Below are 26376 nucleotides of genomic sequence, written 5' to 3'. Positions count from 1 at the left end.
GGGCCACCCCGCTCACAGGAGCACATTTATAAACTAAACAGTAACTTTAATCAGCGACTCTTTACTTGTATACCGTACTCTGTCTTAGCTCCGGTAACAGCAGGCAGTGCGGGCGGGCGGCGCTCGCTCACTGACGTCACGCGCCTGCTCCTCCCACTAGGCGGCGCCCGCCCTGCCTGCTGTTACCGGAGCTAAGACAGAGTACGGTATACAAGTAAAGAGTCGCTGATTAAAGTTACTGTTTAGTTTATAAATGTGCTCCTGTGAGCGTCGGGGGGGGGGGGGGGGGGGGGAGATCTGTGGATGGCACCGATTAGGGGGAGGGGGGGGATCTGTGGATGGCACCGATTAGGGGGAGGGGGGGGGGGATCTGTGGATGGCACCGATTAGGGGGAGGGGGGGGGAATCTGTGGATGGCACCGATTAGGGGGAGGGGGGGGGGATCTGTGGATGGCACCGATTAGGGGGAGGGGGGGGGGATCTGTGGATGGCACCGATTAGGGGGAGGGGGGGGATCTGTGGATGGCACCGATTAGGGGGAGGGGGGGGGGGGATCTGTGGATGGCACCAATTAGGGGGAGGGGGATCTGTGGATGGCACCGATTAGGGGAGGGGAATCTGTGGATGGCACCGATTAGGGCAGGGGGATCTGTGGATGGCACTGATTAGGGGGAGGGGGATCTGTGGATGGCACTGATTAGGGGGAGGGGGATCTGTGGAAGGCACTATTTAGGGGAGGGGGATCTGTGGATGGCACCGATTAGGGGAGGGGGATCTGTGGATGGCACTGATTAGGGGGAGGGGGATCTGTGGATGGCACCGATTAGGGGAGGGGGATCTGTGGATGGCTCTGTTATGGGGGGGGGGAATCTGTGGACGGCTCTGTTATGGGGGGGGGGGGAATCTGTGGACGGCTCTGTTATGGGAGGGGGATCTGTGGACGGCTCTGTTATGGGAGGGGTATCTGTGAATGGCACTGATTAGGGGAGGGGGATCTGTGAATGGCACTGATTAGGGGAGGGGACTCAGCTCCCTGCTGTTGTGTGCACTATGCACAGGGCAGCAGGGAGAGTTTAAAAGTCCTATTCACCCTAATAGAGCTCTATTAGGGTGAATATGACAAGGGTTCTAGCCCTTAAGGAGGCTAATAAATATTACTGTACTGTGGCGGCAGCAGGGAGCGCACGGCGTCATAGCAACCCATGACGCCGTGCGCTCCTGCACTCAGCAGGACCTCCACAGCAGCCCATCCCCTTAACTTTGACCTTCACAGAAGCCCGCCCCTTTAAGGCTCCATTCACACGTCGATGGTGTGTTGCGGATCCGCAACACACCCGCCCAGCACCCCTATAGAAATGCCTATTCTTGTTGGCAGCTGCAGACAAGAATAGGACATGTTCTATCTTTTGCGGAGCTGCGGTCCCGAAGATCAGGGCCGCGCTCCGCAAATGCCACATCCATTCCGTCCCCATAAAGAATGAATGGGTCCGCACCCGTTTAGCAAAATTGCGGAAAGGATGCAGACCCATTTGCAGACGTGTGAATGGACCCTAAGGGTACATGCACACATTCAGGATTCATGTGTGGAGAATACGCACTGAAATCCGCAGGTATTCGCAGGCAAATCTGTGAGGTCAATCTGCATTAATTGGTGCGGATTTGCATGCGGATTTCACTAAGTGAATGAAGGAAATACGGTCAGGAAAAAAAATAAATAAATCGACATGCTGCAGATTTTAAAATCCGCACCGCAGGTCTAAATCCGCGCGGAAAAAATCTGCATCATGTGCATTGAGAATTTCAAACTCTCATAGAATACAATGTACATGACCTACGGTGCGGATTTTATCCGCATGCAATCCTGATCGTGTGCAGGAAGCCTGAGGGTACATGCACACGTTCAGGATTCATGTGCGGAGAATCCGCACTGAAATCCGCAGGTGTTCACAGGCAAATCCGTGCGGTCAATCCGCATTAATTGGTGCGGATTTGCATGCAGATTTTTTCAACATCTCTCTAGAACAAAAATACACCCTTTTTTAACATCATTTCCTGTGACATCATTTGAGAATCGGATTTGAGAATTACTGTACGTTGAAATCGTGATGCGATTAATTTAACACGAAATAATCGCATGGCGATTTCAACTTAAGCACTGTTATGTTCCATATTCGTTAATTCTAGCCTACTATGGAATATAGCAGTGCTAAGTAGAAATCGCCATGCGATTATTTCGTGTTATATTAATCGCATCGCGATTTCAACGTTTCAAATCCGACAGTACATTCTAGTATATGGAGACGTTCCCATGGTGATGGGGACGCTCCATTAGTACTGCTATATTCCATATTCGGCGAATATGGAATATAGCAGTACCAAGTTGAAATCGCCATGCGATTATTTTGTGTTAAATTAATCGCATTGCGATTTCAACGTACAGTAATTCTCAAATCCGACAGTACATTCTAGTATATGGAGACGTATATTGCGTCTCCATATACTATATGTAGTATATTGCTTCCTTCTCTTGCTGCAATGAACAGACACAAAATGGTGGCTGATTCCCCTTCCTATTACATACATGCGGATTTTGATGCGGATCCGCATCAAAATCCGCACTGTGTGCGTGTACCATCCGGATTTTAGCCTCTCCATTGAAGTGAATGGAGAAAATCCGCAAGATATCCGGACAGGGAAAAAAAAATTAATTGACATGTCGCGGATTTTAAAATCCGCACCGCAGGTCAAAATCCGCGCGCGAAAAATCCGCATCATGTGCATTGAGAATTTCAAATTCTCATAGAATACAATGGACATGACCTACGGTGCGGATTTACCGCACGCAAATCCGCGCGGAAAATCCGCACGCAATCCTGATCGTGTGCAGGGGGCCTAAGAGTGAGGACAGATCCTCTATAACAGCAGTTCTGGAGTATCTATTCTTACAAGGCCTCATGAACACAACTGTATCCGTTTTGTGGTCTGCAAATTGTAGACCTGTAAACACGGATCCAGGCCAAATGCATGCCACCATTTTTTTTTTTAACCTCCTGTAGCAATCCCATGCTTGTCCGGAAAACAGACAAGAATAGGACATGTTATATCCATTCTGCGGGGCTGCAGAATGGACCTTCAGTCCACATGCTGATCGGATGTGGATCAAAAGTACACTTGTGAGACTGTCAGACTGTCCAGGAACAGCGCCCACCTAACTGGTAACACCCATCTGGATCTGGAATAATAAAAGAATAGCACAAAAGAGAAACATAAAGATGCCTCGGAATTGTTATTATATGGTGAAAGCAAGCAGTTACCACAACAGAAGAAGGACGGCTCCTCTTTAATGGGCACAGGTCTTGCCCACATGCATTATTATAGCATATGAACGTCATGGTCCATTCATTTGTACTGTCAGAATGTGGTACAACATTTCCCTGCTGCAGTCACTGATCACAGCTCTCCGCTAATGATTCAAATAAAAACCAGCTATGAAAATAATCAAGCGTTACCCAAAGAGAGTAACATGTATAATACTACAACTCCTGCACGCGCATACCCACTATACCAGTGATGGCTAACCTTGGCACTCCAGCTGTGGTAAAACTACAACTCCCAAGATGCCCCTCTTGCTTGGCTGCTCTCAGAACTCTGTAGAAATAAATGGAGCATGCTGGGAGTCGTAGTTTCACTACAGCTGGAGTGTCAAGGTTAGCCATCACTGCTCTATACTGTGAGCTACATGTAGACAGTTACCAGGCTGTTGAAGCAGTGATCTAAGAACAGAAGCAGAACTGTGCGCTCATGTAAGGAGAAGTCAGTCTCCGATTCTTCAGCCACGGACGCCTCTCTAATGCTCTTGAAGAAAGAGGGGAACTGCTCGGGTTTCTTCTTAAAGGTCTGAAAAATATAGCCTGAAATATTAACACAAGAGGAACTTCTCTACTTGCTGCAGCGTGCTCACACAATCATTTCTAAAGCACGGTGGACGGAAACTGGCAGGGGACTCGGAAAGTGTCAGCACAGGAGCCGGGAACGGTAAGGAGAGCATGTACGGTAGGAAATCTTTACTACAGGGTCACACTACGCAAAGGGTATGTTTTAAGTCTGTCATATGCAGAATTTCACAGTTTCAAGCGAATCCAGAATCATGTTCTATTAAATTAGCAAATTAACTGATTTAAAGAATATTTGCCCAAACATATTACATCCATGTTAAATAACGCAATTGTCAAGACCTTACAGTTCTTACCTCCCAGGCAGGGACATTCTCCCGGAATTTCTCATTTACCATACAGCAAATGGACATAAGGTAGGCTTTGCTTGAAACTTCAGGTGAGTAATTCAACCACAGGTAATTTTCCAAGTACTGACTGATGAAAGTGCAAAGACAAACTGTTTAGGATTTCACATGAAAATAAAAAAAAAAGGCTAAAAGATTTAACATGCATTTACTATTGTCAGTATTCATGTTTACCAGTCCCCATTAACAAGTACAACCTATGGATCACACAGCCAGGCAGTGCTGCAGGGTGCAGGGACCTAACTACATTGTCATAGGGAGTAAAACTCAAGTACCAAGTGCTAAACTTGCTAACATAGTAAAAGAGCCAAAAACTTTACAAAGTAGACATATTCCTTAAAGCAATAAATAATGGGTTTAGTAGTTAGTAGGAGGTTGAACATATAGCAAAAGGTCTGGGTTGTTAACAATATACTTTTAACAACCGCTCTCAAATTATTAAAAACATTTCCAGGAACAGCACAGAATAGTTGTTTTTTACTGAAACAGACATGTTCCGACATCCACCATAAATGTATGGAGGACGGCTGAAGCGACGCCAAAGCCAGCAGGGTCCGTAACTGGATAAAAAAATAAAATAAAATAAATATTACTTACCGGTAATTTCCTTTTCATGAATCCTCCATGACGGCATACCATGAGAGATGACCCACCTCCAACCAGGTATGGACAGGAAGATGAATCTGACCCTCCTCCAGCTCCTCCTCAGTGCCTTTCTGAACCAACAGCTTAGAGAGTCTTTTCCCATTTTTTTTTCCATTCACACCAACACATATCTCCACCTATATAGTATCCTACACTTATATATCATATACATACATACATACACACTTTGTTTTTTGTTTTAGGAGGAGGGGGGGACCCATGCTGTCATGGAGGATTCATGAAAAGGAAATTACCGGTAAGTAATATGGTTTTTCCCTTTCATCCTCCATGACGACATAACATGAGATATAACAGATTCATCTTGTTCAGGGAGGGACTATGCAATACCTTCCTACCAAAGGAAAGCTCCTGACTAGCTCTAGTATCTACTCTGACGTGTGAGGGATTGACCATGTTGCTGCCCTACAGATCTGCTCTTACGAAGCGCTTGCTCTTTCGGCCTAGGATGTTGCGACAGATCTTGTAGAGTGAGCTGTGAACGACTTTGTGAGGAGATACCCCAAAGACTTATAGGATTCCAATATGGGCATTTTTATCCATCTGGACAAAGAATTATTTGTGGCTTTGTGTCCTTTATGTGCCCCACTGAACTGCACAAACAATCAGTTTTCCTAAAGGGCTTTGTGGTCTCTAAGTAGTACAAGATAGCTCTACGTAAGTCTAATCTGTGAACTCTCTCCTCTCCATCTTATTTTGGGTCTGGACGAAAAGATGGAACAACGATCTCCTCCTGTCTGTGAAAATTAGATACCACTTTAAGAAGGAAGGAATTATCCAGACTAAAAACAATCCTGTCTGGAAAGACCATGCAAAATGGTTCCACTATTTTTAGAGCCTGGATCTCACTTACTCTACGTGCTGAGGTAATTGCTACTAAAAATTGTGTTTTTAAGGCAACAAATTTTAGTGAGGCCTCCAAAAGGGGGTTCAAAGGGGGAACTCGTCAGGCCTGACAAAACTAAATTAAGATCCAGTGAGGAACAGTAGGTCTTAAGGGCCTTAATCTATCTGCCCCTTTCAAAAACCGAACAACCCATGGATGGTCCGCAATTTTTTCATCAAACACTGAACTCAATGCTGATACATGTACCCTTAAGGTATTTGGACGCAACCCTTTTTCAAATCCTGTTTGCAGGAATCCTAAAATTGCCTGCATAGAGAATCTCTGAGAGGAGTTCCCCGACAGATTACACGAACCACAGAATCTTTTCCAGATTTTGGAGTAAATCTTGGAAGTAACTTCCTTCCTGCTGGCTGACATGGTGTCAATTATGGCATCCGATAAGCCCCTGGACTTCAATGTTACCCTCTCAGGTTCCAAGCTGCCAGATGTAGTCTAGAGAAGCGGTAGAAAAACTACAGAGCTGCATTTATTCAAAGAATCCACCAGTGACCTAAATGAATACACTGAGGCTGTGACATCATATCACCTTTTGCGAAGAGTCCTACACCCCCATCAAAAAGTGCACCAGGTACAACAATGATAAACCCTGGTTTACATCGCATCTTAGGAAACTTTGCCTCAATAAAGAAAGAGCGTATCGTACAGGTGATAAAGTCCTCTACAAAACTGCCAGATACAAACTGCAGAAGGCCATCACTGCCGAAAAAAAGGGTAATTCAAAAAGACTTGAAGAAAATTGTTGCACAATGGAGTCTTCCACAATATGGAAGTCTCTACTCTCTACATCAAAATTACCAACTACAGAAGGAAAGCCCCACAATCATTAGACAACCTGCAGCTTGCAAATAAGCTGAACACATTCTATTGTAGGTTTGATACAACGAACAATAGTCACCCACTCCTAATCAATTCGCATAATTGGCATCTCTGTTCTAACAGGCAAACCGAGCACTCCAGCCAGTCAACGTCTCCACCCCCTGCATGCCTCAGCATCTACACAACACAGGATGTCAGCCACAATATACTGACCGGTCCCCAAAATGGTATCCACTATCATTATGCCAATTAGATGTAAACAATCTTTTCAAAAGACAAAATATTAAGAAAGCAGCCGACCCAGACTGTGTCTGCGAAATGTCTGAAATTCTGCGCTGATCAGCTAGCCTTTATTTTTCACAGACATATTTAAAATGATCTCGGGAACTCTCAATGGTCCATGCCTGTTTTAAACGCTCAACCATTGTCCCAGTTCCTAAAAAAATCAAAACATACATGTTTAAATGACTATAGGCCTGTTGCCCTTACATCATTGGTCATGAAAGCATTTGAAAAACTAATAATGGCTCATCTGAAATCCATCATAGATCCCCTGCTGGTGTCACACCCTGCCCTGTGGGTGTTCTGAGGAGATGTGTCAGAGTTGCCGCATGCGACTCGATCTGACAGTTTGTTTTGTTGTGGGTTAGAACTGAATCCCACCTCCTCCCATGTGTTGTTCTTTAGGTAATTGGTGAAGCTATTTATTCCTCTCTCCCCCTATAGCCCTTGCGGGTTATAGTTCTGCCTTGTGTGAGCTTTGGAAGTTTGGTGGATCGTCTTCTCCAACACATCTTTTCCCTTTTTCCTTCTGTGTCTGTTTTTACTAGGCCTCTAGGGTGACGCTAGCTCTCAATCTATGCCAGAATTTTATTTGTGGATTTCAGCTCTGCACATAGCAAGCTCTCCCACCTACGCATACCTGAACCCATCTGCAAATTGATAACCAATTTCTTAACCAACAGGAGACAGCAGGTTAGACTTTGGAAACACACCTCAAGCTTTTTGACATTCAGTACTGGTGCTCCCCAGGGCTGTGTGCGTTCTCCACTGCTCTACTCACTGTACACCAATGACTGCATCTCCACAGACCCATCTGTCAAGATTCTTAAGTTTGCAGATGACACAACAGTAGTTGGTCTCATACAAAATGGGGATGAGTCTGCATATAGGCATGAAGTGACACTGCTTTTCACGTGGTGTAGCAACAACAACTTGGAACTTAATGCTCTTAAGACCATGGAGATAATGATAGACTTTAGGAGCTCACCTCCCCTAATCATAAATGGATCTACAGTAACCCGTGTAGAGTCATTCAAGTTTCTTGGGACCACAATTTCCAACAACATAAAATGGAACAACAATACTGCCACTATTATCAAGAAAGCGCAACAGAGGATGTACCACCTACAACAGCTGAAAAAGTTTGGCCTACCACAAAAATTTATGGGGCAGTTCTACACCACGATCATCAAATCCATCATGACATCATCTATGACTGTATGGTTCGGCTCCCGCTCAGTATTAGAAAAGGTGAGACTGCAGCGCATCATCTGAACAGCGGAAAAGATAATTGGCTGTAGCTTACCTTCCCTGCAGGATCTTCATGCTAGCAGGTGTAGAAAGAGCGGCTAAGATTGCCTCAGACCCCTCTCACCCTGCTCACTCCATCTTCCAGCCTATGCCTTCAGGAGTGAGATACCGTTCAGTGGCTACTAAAACTTCCAGGAGCAGGAACAGCTTTTTACCTCAGGCAGTTGCCTTGCTTAATGCAGAACCAGCGCTAAAGCTATAACTTGGAAGCATTACAGCAGGCATCCTCAAACTGCGGCCCTCCAGCTGTTGTAAGACTACAACTCCCACAATGCCCTGCTGTAGGCGGATACCTGTAGGCTGTTCGGGCATGCTGGGATTTTTAGTTTTGCAACAGCTGGAGGGTCGCAGTTTGAGGATGCCTACATTACAGCATAGAACTGAAAACGAACACTACTCCCTGTTTATTGCCACTAAAGCGTACATACAGTCCTTGTCCTGCACCATCCATACTGTCTGTACTTGTACGGTTTTGTTTGTGTCTGTCAAGCAACTGCTAAGTCAAATTCCTTGTAAGTGCAAACTTATTTGGGCAAATAAATTGATTCAGATTCTTTTCCACTTTGGGATGATAAGATCTGTTGTCACAGGGTCCAGTCTAACTCCATGGAACCACCCACAGTCTCTGGCTTGACAAGAGTTTCAGCAGAGGAAACCATGGATTTTTTTGGCCACAGAGGAGCTATAAAATCACATGTGCCTTGTCTATGCGGATCTTTATTAGCACCCTGGAAATCAACTGAAGAGGGGGAGGGGGAAGGCCTACGCCAGCTGAAAGTCCCTTTTTTGCGACAGTGCGTCTACTCCTATATTCCCGTCTGAGGAATTTAGGGAGAAAAATGTTGTTAGTTTTGTGCTTTCTGCATAGACAAGGCACATGTGATTGTATAGCTCCTCTGTGGCCAAAAAAAGCCATGGTTCCCTCTGCTGAAACTCTTGTCAATCCAGAGCCCGTGGGTGGTTCCATGGAGTCAAGATCTGTTGTCACAGGGTCCAGTCTATCATCCCAAAGTGGAAAAGAATCCGTATCAATTTATTTGCCCAAATAAGTTTGCATTTACAAGGAATTTGACTTGGCAGTTGCTTGACAGACACAAACAAAACCGTACAAGTACAGACAGTATGGATGGTGCAGGACAAGGACAGTATGTACGTTTTAGAAGGAACATTTTAATAATTCCCTATTTGGATGATTTGTTAATCGTAGGAAGTTCAAAAACAGTCCTGGAAAACAATCTATTCATAATCTGTCAGACACTATATCAGACAAGCTGGATAATAAACGGGGAAAAAAAATCTAACCCCTGTCCATCCCAGAGTTGAATATTTCTAGGAGTCCGTCTAGACTCAATTCTTCAGAAGACTTTTCTTCAAACACAGAAAGTGATTGGAATTGTGAGACCTTTCCACTTATGCCTAAGTTAGCCTGTGTGCACAATCGGAGAGGCCATGAAGCTATTAGGCTCATTGACACCTTGCATCCCTGCAGTAAAATGGGCCCAGTTCCACACTCGGACTCGCCAACAATGGATGCTAGAGAGTTGGAACAGAAATCAGGACACATTAGAGACGATTCAAATTTCATTAAAAGTGAGGCTGGAAGATGGAGTGAGCAGGGTAAGAGGGGTCTGAGGCAATCTTAGCCGCTCTTTCTACACCTGCTAGCATGGATGCTAGAGAGTTGGAACAGGTGCGCCACAACTTCCAACATTACATTGGTAAATACCCTCGGAGTGGAGGGGATGCCAAAAGGGAGAACTTGGAACTGGAAATGACATAGCTCCTTTCCTAGAAAGACTGCTAAGGGTTTGACATTTTTAACTTTTCCGCATACCGGAATACGGTAATACGCTTTTTTAGATCCATTGATGCCAAAATCCCCTTCCTTTAATAGATTTACGGTGGATTTTATGGTTTACATTCTGAATTTGTCGTATTTTATGAATCTGTTCAGGCTCTTTAAGTTTATTATCAGACGATATCCCCCATCGTGTTTTTTTTTTTTTTACTAAAAAGGATCGTTGAATAATATCCCTTTTTTTGTTGTAAGAGGGGAACCGATACAATGGCTTTTTGAGCTTACAGATTGTGAATCCCTTCTTCTAATTTTTCTTGTAGGATTGTTGATTTCTGAATAGGAGTTATTCTGAAAATTTCTATGGGAAGAGGAAGACTAAATGGAATATCGTAACCCCTTGAAAAAATATTTAAAACCCAAGGGTTTACAATAATCTCTTCCCATGCTTTTATGATTTTTTTTTTTATCTCCCTCCTACCAGAAGCCTGGCATCATTGTTTGGTAGATTCTGTATTTTTGGGATTAAACAAGAAACCTCTGTGTCCGTTTTTTTTCCCCCCTGGACCACTGTCCTTCTCTATTGGATCTTTTGGCCTTGAATGAACCACCTTTTTTGACCCTCCGAAAGGAAAGTTTTATTTTATTTGTATCCTCAGGAAATGATTTTTTAGAGTCCGAAGCCTTCTCTTTAATATTTTCTAAATCCTGGCCAAACATTAATTTCCTGTGAAAGGGCAAACTACATCTTGGAACCGATGTTACCCGTCCAAGATTTTAACCAAATCGCCCTTCTGGCCACTGCTGCTAGACCCGAGGTTCTTACTGGTAATCTGACCGGCTCTGCTGTGGAATCAGACAGAAAGCCCACCGCTTTTAGTAAGAGGGGAAAGGAATCTTTAAGGGAGTTGTAAGTTGCCCCTTCTTTCAGAAGCGATTCCAACTGTGATAACCATCTTTTAATGGATTTTAGAAACAGATGTGGCAGCTAAATTTGGTTGGAATAAAGCTGTTGCAGCCTCCCAGGTTTTCTTTAAAGGGCTTCTGTCACCCCACTAAAGTCATTTTTTTTTTGGGCTAGTTACATTCCTTATAGTGCGATATATGAAAATATAATGGTGTTACTTACTTTCATGCGGCCGTTTCTTATAAAAACAAAGTTTTATAATATGTAAATCAGGTCTTTACCAGCAAGTAGGGCGTCTACTTGCTGGTAGCCGCCGCAAAAAACCGCCCTCTCGTCGTGGTGATTGACAGGGCCAGCCGCGATCTCCTCCTCCGGCCAGCCCTGTCAGCATTTAAAAATCGCGCGCCTCTGTTCATTCAGCGCAGGCGCTCTGAGATGAGGAGGCTCGTCTCCTCAGAACTCCCTCAGTGCGCCGATGACGTCTTCTCTTTCGGTGATGTCATCGGCGCAGGCGCACTGAGGGAGTTCTGAGGAGACGAGCCTCCTCATCTCAGAGCGCCTGCGCCGAATGAACAGAGGCGCGCGATTTTTAAAATGCTGACAGGGCCGGCCGGAGGAGGAGATCGCGGCTGGCCCTGTCAATCAACACGACGAGGGGGTGTTTTTTTGCGGCGGCTACTAGCAAGTAGATGCCCTACTTGCTGGTAGAGACCTGATTTACATATTATAAAACTTCGTTTTTATAAGAAACGGCTGAATGAAAGTAAGTAACACCATTATATTTTCATATATCGCACTATAAGGAATGTAACTAGCCCCCCAAAAAAAGGAGATTTTTGTATAACTTACCAGTTAAATCTCTTTCTCGCTCTTCCTTGGGGGACACAGACCTTGGGTATAGCTCAGCTCCCTAGGAGGCGTGACACTAAGTAAAACTGTTAAGCCCCTCCTCCATCAGCTATACCCTCAGCCTGGAGATAGAGGCTACCAGTTGCGTGTCCAAGTAGTGAAAGGATAACAACCAATAACGGAAACAACCAGCCAGCAACCCAACGGGGCGCCAGACCATAACCCTGTAACCAAACACAGAAGGGTGGGTGCTGTGTCCCCCAAGGAAGAGCGAGAAAGAGATTTAACTGGTAAGTTATACAAAAATCTCCTTTTCTCGCCCATTTTCCTTGGGGGACACAGACCTTGGGACGTTCAAGAGCAGTCCAAGAAGGGAGGGACCACAAACCCAAGGCGGAACACCACCAGAGCATCAGGAAACCGCTGCCTGCAAAACCAGGCGGCCCAAAGCAGCATCCGCTGATGCATGCGTATGCACCCTATAGAACTTTGTGAAAGTGTGCAGAGAAGACCAAGTGGCTGCTTTGCACAACTGTTCAGCCGAGGCCCGATGCCTCTGCGCCCAGGAAGCTCCGACTGCTCTGGTGGAATGAGCAGTGACGCCGAAAGGCGGAGGTCTGCCCTTGGCTCGATAAGCCTCAGACACCGCCAGTTTAATGAAACGGGCAATAGCCACCTTGGAGACCGCCAACCCTTTGCGCGAACCCTCCGGAACCACAAACAGGGAGTCCGTGCGCCGAAAGGACCCGGTGACCTCCAAGTAAATCCTCAACGCCCTGACCACATCCAGACGGTGCAGTTCCCGTTCTCTGGGGTGGGAAGGAGAGGGACAGAGCGACGGAAGGACGATGTCCTCATTGATGTGAAAGGCGGAGACCACCTTTGGCAGGAAAGTCGGGACAGGCCGAAGCACAACCTTATCCTGGTGGAAGATCAGGAAAGGTTCGGAGCAAGAAAGAGCCGCTAACTCCGACACCCGTCGGAGAGACGTGACGGCCACAAGAAAGATGACCTTGCAGGACAGAAGGCGAAGGGAGACCTCCCGTAAAGGCTCGAAGGGGGCTGATTGGAGCGCCGAGAGCACCACATTCAGGTCCCAGGAAGGAACTGGAGGGCGGTACGGCGGAACAGAGTGAGCCACCCCTTGTAAGAAGGTCTTAATTGGCCCTAGAGGGGCCAGGGGACGCTGGAGAAGAATAGACAGCGCCGAAATCTGACCCTTCAGAGAACTGAGGCACAGCCCCAGGTCCAGACCCGACTGGAGGAAGGACAGGATTGTGGGAAGAGAAAACCGGAGAGGTGGGATGCTCCGGGACTCACAGAACCCCAGATAGGACCTCCAAACCCGATAGTAGATCCTAGAGGATACGGACTTACGAGCACGGATCATGGTGCGGACTACGTCCGCGGAGAAACCCCGTCGCGTTAAGACGGCGGTCTCAATAGCCACGCCGTCAAACGTAGCGAGCCTAAATGCTCGTGGAAGATCGGTCCCTGAGAGAGAAGGTCTTCCCTGGAGGGCAGTGGCCACGGTGCGTCTGCCAACAGCAACATTAGGTCGGCGTACCAAGACCGGCGGGGCCAATCCGGGGCGATTAGAATCGCGGGGACGCCCTCTGCCGCGATCCTCCGAAGAACCCGTGGCAGGAGGGGAAAAGGAGGAAAGACGTACAGAAGGGAGAATTCGCACCACGGAAGGACGAGCGCGTCGGCGCCGTATGCCTTCGGGTCCCGTGCCCTGAACAGGTATAGGGGGACCTTGTGGTTGAATTTGGAGGCCATGAGGTCCACGTCGGGGCGACCCCAGCGAAGACAAAGGGCTTCGAACACCTCTGGGTGCAGGGACCATTCTCCCGGGTCGATGGTGGACCGGCTGAGGAAATCCGCCGCCCAGTTGTCCACCCCCGGGATGTAAATCGCAGATAAGGCCGGCACGTGCGTCTCTGCCCAGAGGAGAATGAGGGTCACCTCTTGCATCGCTGCGAGTGCCTCCCTGATGGTTTATGTATGCCACAGCCGTGGCATTGTCCGATTGGATCCGAACAGGGTGGCCCCCCAGCAGATGGGTCCAGTGTCTGAGGGACAGAAGAATCGCCCTCAGTTCCAGAATATTGATTGGAAGTCTGGACTCCGATAGAGACCAAACGCCCTGGACGGACCGGGGAGGGAAAACCCCCCCCCCACCCCCGTAAGCTGGCATCTGTGGTAATCACCAGCCAGTTCAGTGGAAGGAAGGACTTCCCCCTTAGAGGGATATGCAACCACCAGCCGAGGGAAGCCCGAGCCAGGGGAGGCAGAAGAAAGGTCCTGTCCAGACTCCTCGGTGATTTGTCCCAGGCCGACAGAATTGCCCTCTGAAAGGTGCGGGATTGGAATTGTGCGAACGGCACCGCTTCGAAACAGGCAACCATCTTTCCCAACAACCGCATGCTGGATCTGAGGGAAGGGCGGTGATGACGGAGGAGACTGCGAACCGACCCGCGAAGGGCCAGACGCTTGTCCGACGGAAGGCGGACCTCCGCCAACTCTGTATCCAGGAGCATCCCCAGGAAGATCAGCCGTCTGGAGGGGGTAAGGGAAGATTTGGGGTGGTTGATAATCCAACCGAACCGCGTCAGGGTCTCCAGAGTGAGTTCCACACTGCGGGATGTCTGAGAGAAGGAGGGTGCCTTGACCAGGATGTCGTCCAAGTATGGGAGAAGAAAAACACTTCTTGAACGTAGAAGGGCCAAGACAGGGGCCAGGACCTTGGTGAACACTCGAGAAGCCGTCGCCAGACCAAAGGGAAGGGCGACGAATTGGAAGTGATCGTCCCCCACCGCGAAGCGCAGGAAGCGGTGATGACATGGAGCAACCGGAACGTGGAGGTATGCATCCTGAATGTCGATTGAGGCCATGAAATCCCCTCTTTCCAGGGAGGCCACTGCGGACCTGAGAGACTCCATCCGGAATCTCTGCAGTCGGAGAAAACGGTTCAGGCGTTTTAGGTCCAAGATCGGACGCACTGAGCCTTCCTTCTTGGGAACCACAAAGAGGTTCGAGTAGAAGCCCCTGAACCTTTCCGTCGGAGGCACGGGGGCGACGACACCCTTGTCCATTAGAGAGTGAATGGCCGCGAAGAAGGCGGCCACTCGTACGGGATCTCGTGGAGGACGGGATCGGAAGAAACGGTCTGGCGGAATGGACGCAAATTCGATTTTGTATCCGCAAGATACAATCTCGAGCGCCCATGCGTCTGAGATGTGGGCCCGCCATACGTTCCTGAATAGGAGAAGGCGGCCCCCCACCCGGGTGGGTGGGGGCGCACCTTCAGGCAGAGGGCTGCTGGCCTGTGGGAGCCCGTGCAGGCTGGGACTTGCGCCAGGTAGATTGCGTCTGAAAAAACGGCTTCTTGCGTCTATCCTGGGCTGGGCCAGAGGAAGAAGAACTGGCCGCGGGTCTAGACCCGGTGGGCTTGCGAAAGGACCGAAAACGGGACGAACCAGCGCGACCACGGGGGGCGCCCATTGGCCTGGACTGGGGGAGGAGAGTACTCTTCCCACCCGTGGCCTCTGATATAAGTTCGTCCAGACGGGTTCCGAACAGGCGGGAACCCGTGAATGGTAGGCCGGCCAAAGAGCGTTTGGAAGCGGCGTCCGCCGCCCAAACCTTCAGCCAGAGTTCCCTCCTGACAGAAACTGCCAGGGCAGAGGAACGGGCAATGAGGGCACCCGCATCAAGGGAGGCCTCACAGACGAATTTTCCGGCCTGAACAATTAGTTGGGCTAAGGAACGGAGGTCCTGAACAGGGACGTCCGACCCTAACTCCCGTTCCAGTTGCAAACCCCATTCAGAGACCGCTTTGCCAACCCAGGCGGAGGCAAAGACCGGTCTAAGGGCCGAACCAGAGGCAGTAAATATGGCCTTGGAGAGGGATTCCGTACGACGGTCCTCAACAGACTGGAGGGAAGATCCGTCCTGTACAGGAATAGTAGTGCTTTTGGACAGGCGAGCCACGGGAGGATCAACCTTAGGCGGGGATGTCCACGTGGTCACAGAATCCGCTGGAAAGGGATAACAAATGTCCAGCTTTTTGGGTGTAATAAAGCGGACGTTAGGCCGAGTCCAAGCCTTGGATACCACAGAAGAAAAATCAGCGTGTATGGGAAAAACCTTGGAGGCCTGTTTGGGGCGGAGAAAGGACACGCCGGCCTGTTCAGAGCTGGGGGGGGTCATCGTGTAGCTGAAAGGTATCACGGATGCTAGTGACAAGATGCCCCACCGCGGACGCCAATTTGGACGGAAGCTCTGAGTCCATGTCCACGTCCGAATCCGCCAGTTCTCCCTCAGAAAGCGTATCCCTTTGAGAAGATAGACTTGACTGAGCTCGCACGCATGGCGGAGAGAGCGAAGCATCTGGAGAAGATGTGCGCTCAACCCTTGAACGTTTCTGAGTATGCCGGGCCCTGGAAGATTCGCTGGGAGGCAGGGAACCAGTGGGGGCGGCAGAAACGGTAGTCCCAGCGGGTGCGACAGGGATTGTGGCAGCCTGCGGGAGAGGCGGTCTATCCACGAGACGGCCCACTACGTGTGTAAGGCTTTCCACCGCCTGAGACAGAGACCTAGCCCAGTCAGGGGGTTCAGAGGCACCGGGGGGCGCAGCGGGAAGCGGGCCCTGCACCGGGGCCTGACATGCAAGGTAATGCGGCTCGGATTGCCCACGCGGAAAAAGTTCCTTACAGGCGGTACAGGCATGGTACCAGGGTTTGGGGGCACCTGTGGGATCTGACATGCTGAAGTGTGGTTGTACTCTAATATAGAGACCACAAAGGGTTATAGCAGCTATGACCAGGAGGGTTAGGAGAGGGTTAACTGTCCTACCAGTGCCTCAGAAGAACGTCAGGAGATGGCCCAGATCAGCAGCAGCAGAGAAGCAGAGAAGCAGTGAACAGCAGTGAGCAGCAGAGAGCGCCCACAGAAGCCGAGCGATGTACACAGGAGGTTAGAGTCCCCCACCGTGTCCCAGCTTCCTGTCAGGAGTGAGGAAGCGCGGGAAACCTCAGCAGAAAGCGCGGGGAACAAGCTCCGCCCCCTCCAGCGCTTGAAATGTCTCCTGTGAAGGAGAACGTAGCTCCGCCCCCAAAATGACGCGCGCGCGTAAGCCCCGCCCCCTGCCGGGACCGCTAAGCCCCGCCCCCCGTTCTCGGAACGGAGCGGGCGGCGGCGGGAAGGGGGAGAGAGAGAAGAGAAAAATGGAGTCAGCCCCGAATGAGGGGGGGGGGGGGAAGATAGCAGCGTGGGGGGGAACGGCGTGGGGGTGCTGAGGATGCTGCTGTGCTGCATTGTCCTGCAGATGAGCGCTCAGAATGAGCGACCACGGGTGCCCCCCTTACCCAGAGGGGTAGATGCTGCAGATAGGGACGGGGTATGGGCTGGAATAGCCATCTCACCGTCCGACGTCTTCACCCTCAGTCCTTTCCAGCAGGGTCGCCCCTTCAGCCACTGGCACCGCAGTGGCAGGAAGCTGGAAGAGGGGCTTGGCGTGCGGGCGACCCCCTAGCTGGCGGGATGTAGGGGAGCCATTGCTGCCCAGATCCTCCTATTGCTTCTGTGGGGGAGGCAGCAGTGCAGATAAGTTGGCACTGGCGCAGCTCAACCCCGGGAGAGCAGAGAGGTCTAATGCGTCTCTGGTATCCCTAGGAAAAAATAAAATAACAAAATTAGAAGAAAAAGTAAAAATAACAAGGAGAAAACAGCCCTGCAGTAGCAGGGAGTGTCTTGCCTCCTTGGACACTAAGCTAAAACTGGTAGCCTCTATCTCCAGGCTGAGGGTATAGCTGATGGAGGAGGGGCTTAACAGTTTTACTTAGTGTCACGCCTCCTAGGGAGCTGAGCTATACCCATGGTCTGTGTCCCCCAAGGAAAATGGGCGAGAAAATGACTTTAGTGGGGTGACAGAAGCCCTTTCAACTTGAATCGGTTTTCTTGTCCATGGGATTTTAAGGGACCCCATGTCCTCAAAGGGTAGGGCATTTGTCCCTTTCACTAATTTTGATAGGGAAACATCTACCATTGGACAAAATGAAATCAACCCCTAATCCTCCTCGCTAATTGGAAGGCGACCGTCTCGTTGTTTTTGGGACAAAACACTTCCTATCTGGAGCTTTCCATTCTCTCTTTTATTAGCGCCTGCATATTTTTGTGGAACGGAAAAAATCTCCTTTTCTTTTGTTCCAGTCCACTAAACATTCGATCTTGCACGGACCTCTGGATCTTTTCGTCTGAGAGATCCATGGTCGTCCTGACGGCCTTAATTAACTCCTTAGTATCCTCAGAGGAGAACAAAAACCTTTTAAATTCTGAATCAGACCCAGAAGAATCAGAGGAGACAAGACCTTCTGAATCCGATTCTCTATGTTTTGACGTACATGCACCAGGGGTAGGCATAGGATTTTCAGACAGGGCTGCCCGCATTTCTGCCCTGATTGCGTCTCTTAATTCCTCTCTAATAGACGTAACCAAATCTTTTGCCATATTAGAGGTTCATTTGCTGCAGAGTTTTTTGTATATGAATCAAATAATTTTACTGAGCATATAACACATTTCTTAGTTTTTGGACTAGGCTTAGCTCTCTGAGCCCCATCCTTATCACTCTGCATGCATACAGGAAGAGAAGGAGACCGAGGTACAAGTGGGTTAGCATAAGTGAAACGTTTTCAAGAAATCTACAGTACGTCCAATTGCCTTGATTTATTATTTACAGATATACAAGGGGGTTAGCATAAGTAAATATATACAGCATTCTGCCCAAGAGACTTTTAGTAACTTACAATGGTTGGCCCCTGTGAGGTCTCTATTTGGACTGCACCAGGTTCAGACATGTTTACCTTATTTCTACCTCTGACCCCTTTAAATACTCTCAGATCAGAGGGCAACATCCGCCTTGATCCTGCGCGCCAATTCTAGCTCCGCACCCTCAGCGCGTGTTCCACAAACCGGAAGTACCTCTTGGAACACACCTGACTTCCGGTGACGACATCGCAAGCTCCGAAAGTATTGGCCTGCGATGCTGAGCTCGAACATGACCGGAGCGACTCCAAGTGTCCAAGTGTCCACACATGGACCACCATGCCCGACACGCAGAGCGGGAGGTAAGGAGCAGGGATGTCTGTGATTATCAGCACCTCATATACCCAACCAGGGCACGGGTGCTGCCTGCTTCCCTCATGTGGAAGGCATTTATTCTCTTATCCGCCTCTGCCTGCCTCAAACAGAGCGCAGCCTCACTGCAAGTGTCATGAGGATAATTTGTCTCCACCTGAAGATACTGAGGACGACCTGGAGGAGGGTCAAATTTATCTTCCTGTCCCTACCTGGTTGGAGGCGAGTCATCTCTCGGGGTATGCCGTCATGGAGGATGAAAGGGAAAAAAAATAAATGTATCCCCTTTTCTCAATTTACAACCGCAGCCTTTTGGAGAGAAGGCTGTAATTGTGTGCAGCCCTCTACACTAAAGTCTATGGAAGTTATGGAAAGAGCTAAGCAAGCATCACCCGACAGGTGGGGCAAGCAACGATCAGACATTTAATGGTGGACCTGCTGCCTCTCCTGACAGAAATGTGTTAGTAACTACTTGCATTCCCCATGTAATAACAATTCTGGAGCATCTATTCTTATGAATATGTCGTGCTATTACTCTATTATTACTGCTAGAAGATATGAGCAAATTGCTAGCAGTCTGCAATGAAGGTCCAGATGGGCGTTACCATTTGGGGATGTGTCCATGCACAGTCTGACACTGGCAGCAGTCATTAGATAATGCCAGACCGTGCAGGGAAAAAAATAAAATAAAATGGTAGCGCCCAACTGGACGATTATTGCAAATGCCTAAACTTCCCGCGTGGCACAACACAGAGTTAAATGAGAAGCTGCTCTGTAATTGTTACTACATGGGGAACGCCAGCAGATATTAACCACTTAAGGACCACAGGTTTATACCCCCCTAGTGACCAGGCCCTTTTTTACAAATCGGCACTCCACAACTTTAGCGGTTTATTGCTCGGTCATGCAACTTACCACCCAAATTAATTTTACCTCCTTTTCTTCTCACTAATAGAGCTTTCATTTGGTGGTATTTCATTGCTGCTGACATTTTTACTTTTTTTGTTATTAATCGAAATTTAACGATTTTTTTGCAAAAAAATGACATTTTTCACTTTCAGTTGTAAAATTTTGCAAAAAAAAAACGACTTCCATATATAAATTTTTCGCTAAATTTATTGTTATACATGTCTTTGATTAAAAAAAAATGTTTGGGTAAAAAAAAAATGGTTTGGGTAAAAGTTATAGCGTTTACAAACTATGGTACAAAAATGTGAATTTCCGCTTTTTGAAGCAGCTCTGACTTTCTGAGCACCTGTCATGTTTCCTGAGGTTCTACAATGCCCAAACAGTAGAAAACCCCCACAAATGACCCCATTTCGGAAAGTAGACACCCTAAGGTATTCGCTGATGGGCATAGTGAGTTCATAGAACTTTTTATTTTTTGTCACAAGTTAGCGGAAAATGATGATTATAATTTTTTTTTTTTTTCTTACAAAGTCTCATATTCCACTAACTTGTGACAAAAAATAAAAACTTCCATGAACTCACTATGCCCATCACGAAATACCTTGGGGTGTCTTCTTTCCAAAATGGGGTCACTTGTGGGGTAGTTATACTGCCCTGGCATTCTAGGGGCCCTAACGTGTGGTTAGTAGTTTGAAATCAAAATGTGTAAAAAATGGCCTGTGAAATCCGAAAGGTGCTCTTTGGAATGTGGGTCCCTTTGCCCACCTAGGCTGCAAAAAAGTGTGACACATCTGGTATCGCCGTACTCAGGAGAAGTTGGGAATGTGTTTTGGGGTGTCATTTTACATATACCCATGCTGGGTGAGAGAAATATCTTGGCAAAAGACAACTTTTCCCATTTTTTTATACACAGTTGGCATTTGACCAAGATATTTATATCACCCAGCATGGGTATATGTAAAATGACACCCCAAAACACATTCCCCAACTTCTCCTGAGTACGGCGATACCACATGTGTGACACTTTTTTGCAGCCTAGATGCGCAAAGCGGCCCAAATTCCTTTTAGGAGGGCATTTTTAGACATTTGGATCCCAGACTTCTTCTCACGCTTTCGGGCCCCTAACATGCCAGGGCAGTATAAATACCTCACATGTGACCCCATTTTGGAAAGAAGACACCCTAAGGTATTCAATGAGGGGCCTGGCGAGTTCATAGAATTTTTTTTTTTTTTGCACAAGTTAGCGGAAATTGATTTTTTTTGTATTTTCTCACAAAGTCTCCCTTTCCGCTAACTTGGGACAAAAATTTCAATCTTTCATGGACTCAATATGCCCCTCACGGAATACCTTGAGGTGTCTTCTTTCCGAAATGGGGTCACATGTGGGGTATTTATACTGCCCTGGCTTTTTAGGGGCCCTAAAGCGTGAGAAGAAGTCTGGAATATAAATGTCTAAAAAAATTTACGCATTTGGATTCCGTGAGGGGTATGGTGAGTTCATGGGAGATTTTATTTTTTGACACAAGTTAGTGGAATATGAGACTTAGTAAGAAAAAACAAAAACAAACAAAAACTTTCCGCTAACTTGGGCCCAAAAAAATGTCTAAATGGTGCCTTACAGGGGGGGTGATCAATGACAGGGGGGGGTGATCAGGGAATCTATATGGGGTGATCACCCCCCTGTCATTGATCACACCCCTGTCATTGATCACCCCCCTGTAAGGCTGCATTCAGACGTCCGTATGATTTTTTACGGATCCACGGATACATGGATCGGATCCGCAAAACACATGCGGACGTCTGAATGGAGCCTTACAGGGGGGTGATCAATGACAGAGGGGTGATCACCCATATAGACTCCCTGATCACCTCCGTCATTGATCACCCCCCTGTAAGGCTCCATTCAGACGTCCGTATGATTTTTTACGGATCCACGGATACATGGATCGGATCCGCAAAACACATGCGGACGTCTGAATGGAGCCTTACAGGGGGGTGATCAATGACAGAGGGGTGATCACCCATATAGACTCCCTGATCACCTCCGTCATTGATCACCCCCCTGTAAGGCTCCATTCAGACGTCCGTATGATTTTTTACGGATCCATGGATACATGGATCGGATCCGCAAAACACATGCGGACGTCTGAATGGAGCCTTACAGGGGGGTGATCAATGACAGAGGGGTGATCACCCATATAGACTCCCTGATCACCTCCGTCATTGATCACCCCCCTGTAAGGCTCCATTCAGACGTCCGTATGATTTTTTACGGATCCATGGATCGGATCCGCAAAACACATGCGGACGTCTGAATGGAGCCTTACAGGGGGGTGATCAATGACGGAGGTGATCAGGGAGTCTATATGGGTAATCACCCCTCTGTCATTTATCACCCCCCTGTAAGGCTCCATTCAGACGTCCGCATGTGTTTTGCAGATCCGATCCATGTATCCGTGGATCCGTAAAAATCATACGGACGTCTGAATGGAGCCTTACAGGGGGGTGATCAATGACAGGGGGGGATCAGGGAGTGTATATGGGGTGATCACCCCCCTGTAAGGCTCCATTCAGACGTCTGTATGCGTTTTGCGGATCCGATCCATGTATCCGTGGATCCGTAAAAATCATACGGACGTCTGAATGGAGCCTTACAGGGGGTGATCAATGACAGGGAAGTGATTAGGAAGTCTATATGCGTGATCACCCCCTTGTCATTGATCACCCCCCTGTAAGGCTCCATTCAGACGTCCGTATGCGTTTTGCGGATCCGATCCATGTATCCGTGGATCCGTAAAAATCATACGGACCTCTGAATGGAGCCTTACAGGGGGGTGATCAATGACAGGGGGGTGATCAGGGAGTCTATATGGGCTGATCAGTGGTTTATAAAGGGTTAATAAGTGACAGGGGGGGGGGTGTAGTGTAGTGTAGTGGTGTTTGGTGCTACTTTAGTGAGCTGCCTGAGTCCTCTGGTGGTCGATCCTAACAAAAGGGACCACCAGAGGACCAGGTAGCAGGTATATTAGACGCTGTTATCAAAACAGCATCTAATATAACTGTTAGGGGTTAAAAAAAAATCACATCTCCAGCCTGCCAGCGAGCGATCGCCGCTGGCAGGCTGGAGATCCACTCGCTTACCTTCCGTTCCTGTGAGCGCGCGCGCCTGTGTGCGCGTGTTCACAGGAAATCTCGGCTCACGCGAGATGACGCCTATTGGCGTTAGTGTGACCTGGGAAAGCCGCCGCGATGACGCCTTTCGGCGTTAGCGTGGCGGCAAGCGGTTAAGGCAGATGTCAGGAGAGGTGACAGGTATGCTACGCCTATACCATAAATAAGAGGGCACTACTCCCTCCCTTGTATTACAGTAGGCCCCCGTGTGGTAAAACAAGAACATTTTGCTGCACATTTAAACTGCTGCATTAAAAAGGGGTGAAATCTGGGAGGAAAATCCACAACAGAAAATGACGAGCTGAGGATCTATAACTCTTACACAGGATGTGGCTAAAATCCCATCCACATGCCTGGTACAGTAATCAATTCAGATACAGTGAGGAGCCTCCGATGAGGGTGGACTATCGCCAACAGTCCATATTTCACTACGGAGCGCAGGGTAGAAAGGGACAGCTGCTTTGGATGATACTAGGAACACGTCCTCAGAGATATTCCTGGACCAGACGGCCTGTGTAACACCGGTACCTCAGACAGCAAATCCTGCGCAGTTACATGAAACATACTATTAAATCAGGTGTGTGTATACAAAGCAAGTGTCCTACCTGAACTCCAGGAGCATTATCTTCCTTATAGCAAATCTGCCATACAAAATAAAGAAGAGCAGTAAGTTACACCTTCCACACTAGAAGAACACCTACTACCTGGTGAGGGACACAATACCGCACACATCAGAAATGTATGAACCACTGGGGTCATTTCTCAAACTGCTGGAAAATAGAACTGACGTCGCTGGACTCTGATTGGTTGCTATGGACAACTAATTCAGTTCTACTTACACCAGTTTGATAAATGACCCAACATGTTTTTATGTTTAATATATTATTTTGAATTTTGGGTGAGTTTTTTTTTTTTCCATGTCGTTATATTTAAAATAATCCTGAGGTTTTCACACAGGCCGCTAGGTGTAATAATAAGACATGATGTCCTCCTCTGGGATTTCCAAGCCTTTTTAACCGATGACTTATAACCTGATAACCTCAGTATTTGATCGGTGGGGGTCCAGGTCCCCTGCCGATCAGCTGTTTGAGAAGGCAGAGGCCTCCTCTCAGCTCTTCCTAGGACAGTGACGACACGTTCACTGGTCACGAGGTCTAGGAGCAGCTCAGCCGGTATACCATGTGCGGCGCTGTGCTTGGTAAGCTGCCGCGGAGCTCACAGGGGAGCGGGAGCCTGGTGTCAGACCCCTACAGATCACATACTGGTGACCTATCCAAAGTTATCAGCCCCCTTTTTTTGTAAACTTGACGGCTATCTGCTAAGAGTAAACAATAAAGGCTCCTACTGAATGAAAGCAAGCAGTGATCTTAAAAAGAGTGAGCCATTCACAGAGAAAGTATAACGGAAAATTGCATACATTTCTTGGAGAATAATTTCTATTTGCTGAAAACCCTAATCCCCAGTAATTATTAAAGACGAACTGTAAGCGAGTTGGTACATAATAGTTTAACAAACTTACATAAAGGGGGAACTGTACTAAGTCTCTATGGCAGCGTTCTGGTGAAAATAGCAACAATCTCCATGTCTGCGACTTTTTAAACTCCACTTGCGACAAATTTTAGCTCTGAGGTGCTGTAGATTTCAGGTTAGGTGGACAGACTGCCAGCTGCTTGTGCCTAATATATGACGAGGCCTGCACCTCATCATAAACTAGGCGCATCTTCCGGCAGTGCGGGGGAGATGACAGAAAAGCGTAAATCGATGGCCTATGATAAATCTCCTCTACTGAGTTACTGATGTATTTTCCGCCTTCGTTACATCACGTGACTCCCGATTCCATTGGCCGGCCTTCGCAGTGTTTGCTGTGTGCACAGGAATTCAACCTGTCTGTGCAGTCCTATGAGGGCCAAGATGCCAGTTTGCGACAGTCAGAGAGTCTCATCGGGGGACAGGGACTGCCTATTACAGCTACAGCGTATAAGGGTGGGCAATGCCAACTTAATCATTTATACGCCCAGACCAACAGGAGGCAAAATCAGAGCCTCAGACCAATGAAGAAAGAACGGAAAACAGGACAAATCTATTTACCGAGACTTGATAATTTCCTTGAAGTATACGTCTTCTATAACCTGTGGAACAAAGCACACGAATGTGAAAGGATTAAAGGGAAATATGATGCAAACTATGGCGCAAAACACCAGCAATAATCCAATCTTTGCCTCTACTCAACCAACTAATGAGGACACGGATAAGAATATGAAGACAGGACGAGAAGGTCTTTCAAGTAGCTGCATGTGTTCAGTAAGTGATCAAGTCAGGAACCGTCAGATATCTTATATATCACTAACAATAATTATCACATTAATAAGAAAAGCAAAAGCTGATATACAGTTAGGTCCAGAAATATTTAGACAGTGACAAGTTTAGGCTTCCAATGAGAGCTCTTAACCGCATGTTGTGGGTTCACAGCAACAGCTTCTAAATGCCACACCTGGTACAGTTATATAATCAATATGGGCTTAAAGTGCTGACTCAGGGTATTCACATCCTAATTGTAGGTAATAGTAGATTTAGTAATTACAGCTCTTTAATATGTAGCCGTCTCTTTTTCAAGGGAATGAAGGTAATTTTACAATTGTATCAATAGCTATTTGATGGGCTGCATGGGCTATTCCCTTGTTAATCGTCACCCATTAAGCAGGTAAAAGGTCTGGAGTTGATTCCAGGTGTGGCATTTGCATTTTGAAGTTGTTGCTTTGAACCCACAAGATGCAGTCAAAGGAGCTCTTAATGGAAGTGAAACAGGAAATCATTAGCCTGAAAAAAATCCATCAGAGAAATATCGGAAATGTTCGGAGTGACCAAAGCAAAGGTTTTGTACATTCTAGTTAATCAGCCTAAAAAATACAAAGGATAGATTACACTTTGCCAAAAAACATCTAAAGAAGCCGGCCCAGTTCTGGAACAGCATTTTTTGGATGGATTAAACTAAGATCAACCTGTACCCGTACCAGAATGATAGGAAGAAGGAAGTATGGAGAAGGCTTGGAACCGCTCATAATCCAAAGCACACCACATCTGCTAAAAAACATGGTGGACACAATGTGATGGCATGGGCATGAATGGCTTCCAATAGCAGAAGTCCACTAGTGTTTATTGATGATGTGACTGAAGATCAAAGCAACCGGATGATTTCTGAAGTGTACAGGGATATTCTTTCTGCTCAGAATTAACCAAATGCAGGAAGGTTGATTGGACAGGAGAGGTCACAATAACGCCTGTACAAGTGTCATAGACGCCTGTTAAGGCCATTTTATTCCCTGGGA

General features: G+C 47.5%; 1 protein-coding gene across 1 annotated transcript in view; it reads right to left on the bottom strand.

Annotated features, from left to right (window-relative positions):
• The window catches only part of AQR (aquarius intron-binding spliceosomal factor), a 152103-nt gene that overhangs the window by 116954 nt on the left and 8773 nt on the right, over window positions 1-26376 (bottom strand). Inside the window, 4 exon segments of the mRNA XM_044271905.1 lie at window positions 3754-3897; window positions 4250-4370; window positions 23656-23691; window positions 25139-25179. Of these exon segments, the coding sequence (XP_044127840.1) occupies window positions 3754-3897; window positions 4250-4370; window positions 23656-23691; window positions 25139-25179 (342 nt within the window).

Source organism: Bufo gargarizans, chromosome 11 (genome assembly GCF_014858855.1).
Source record: "Bufo gargarizans isolate SCDJY-AF-19 chromosome 11, ASM1485885v1, whole genome shotgun sequence".
Lineage (NCBI taxonomy): Eukaryota > Metazoa > Chordata > Amphibia > Anura > Bufonidae > Bufo > Bufo gargarizans.
Note: the sequence above shows the minus strand (reverse complement) of the source record. Positions and strands in the feature narration are given on the sequence as shown.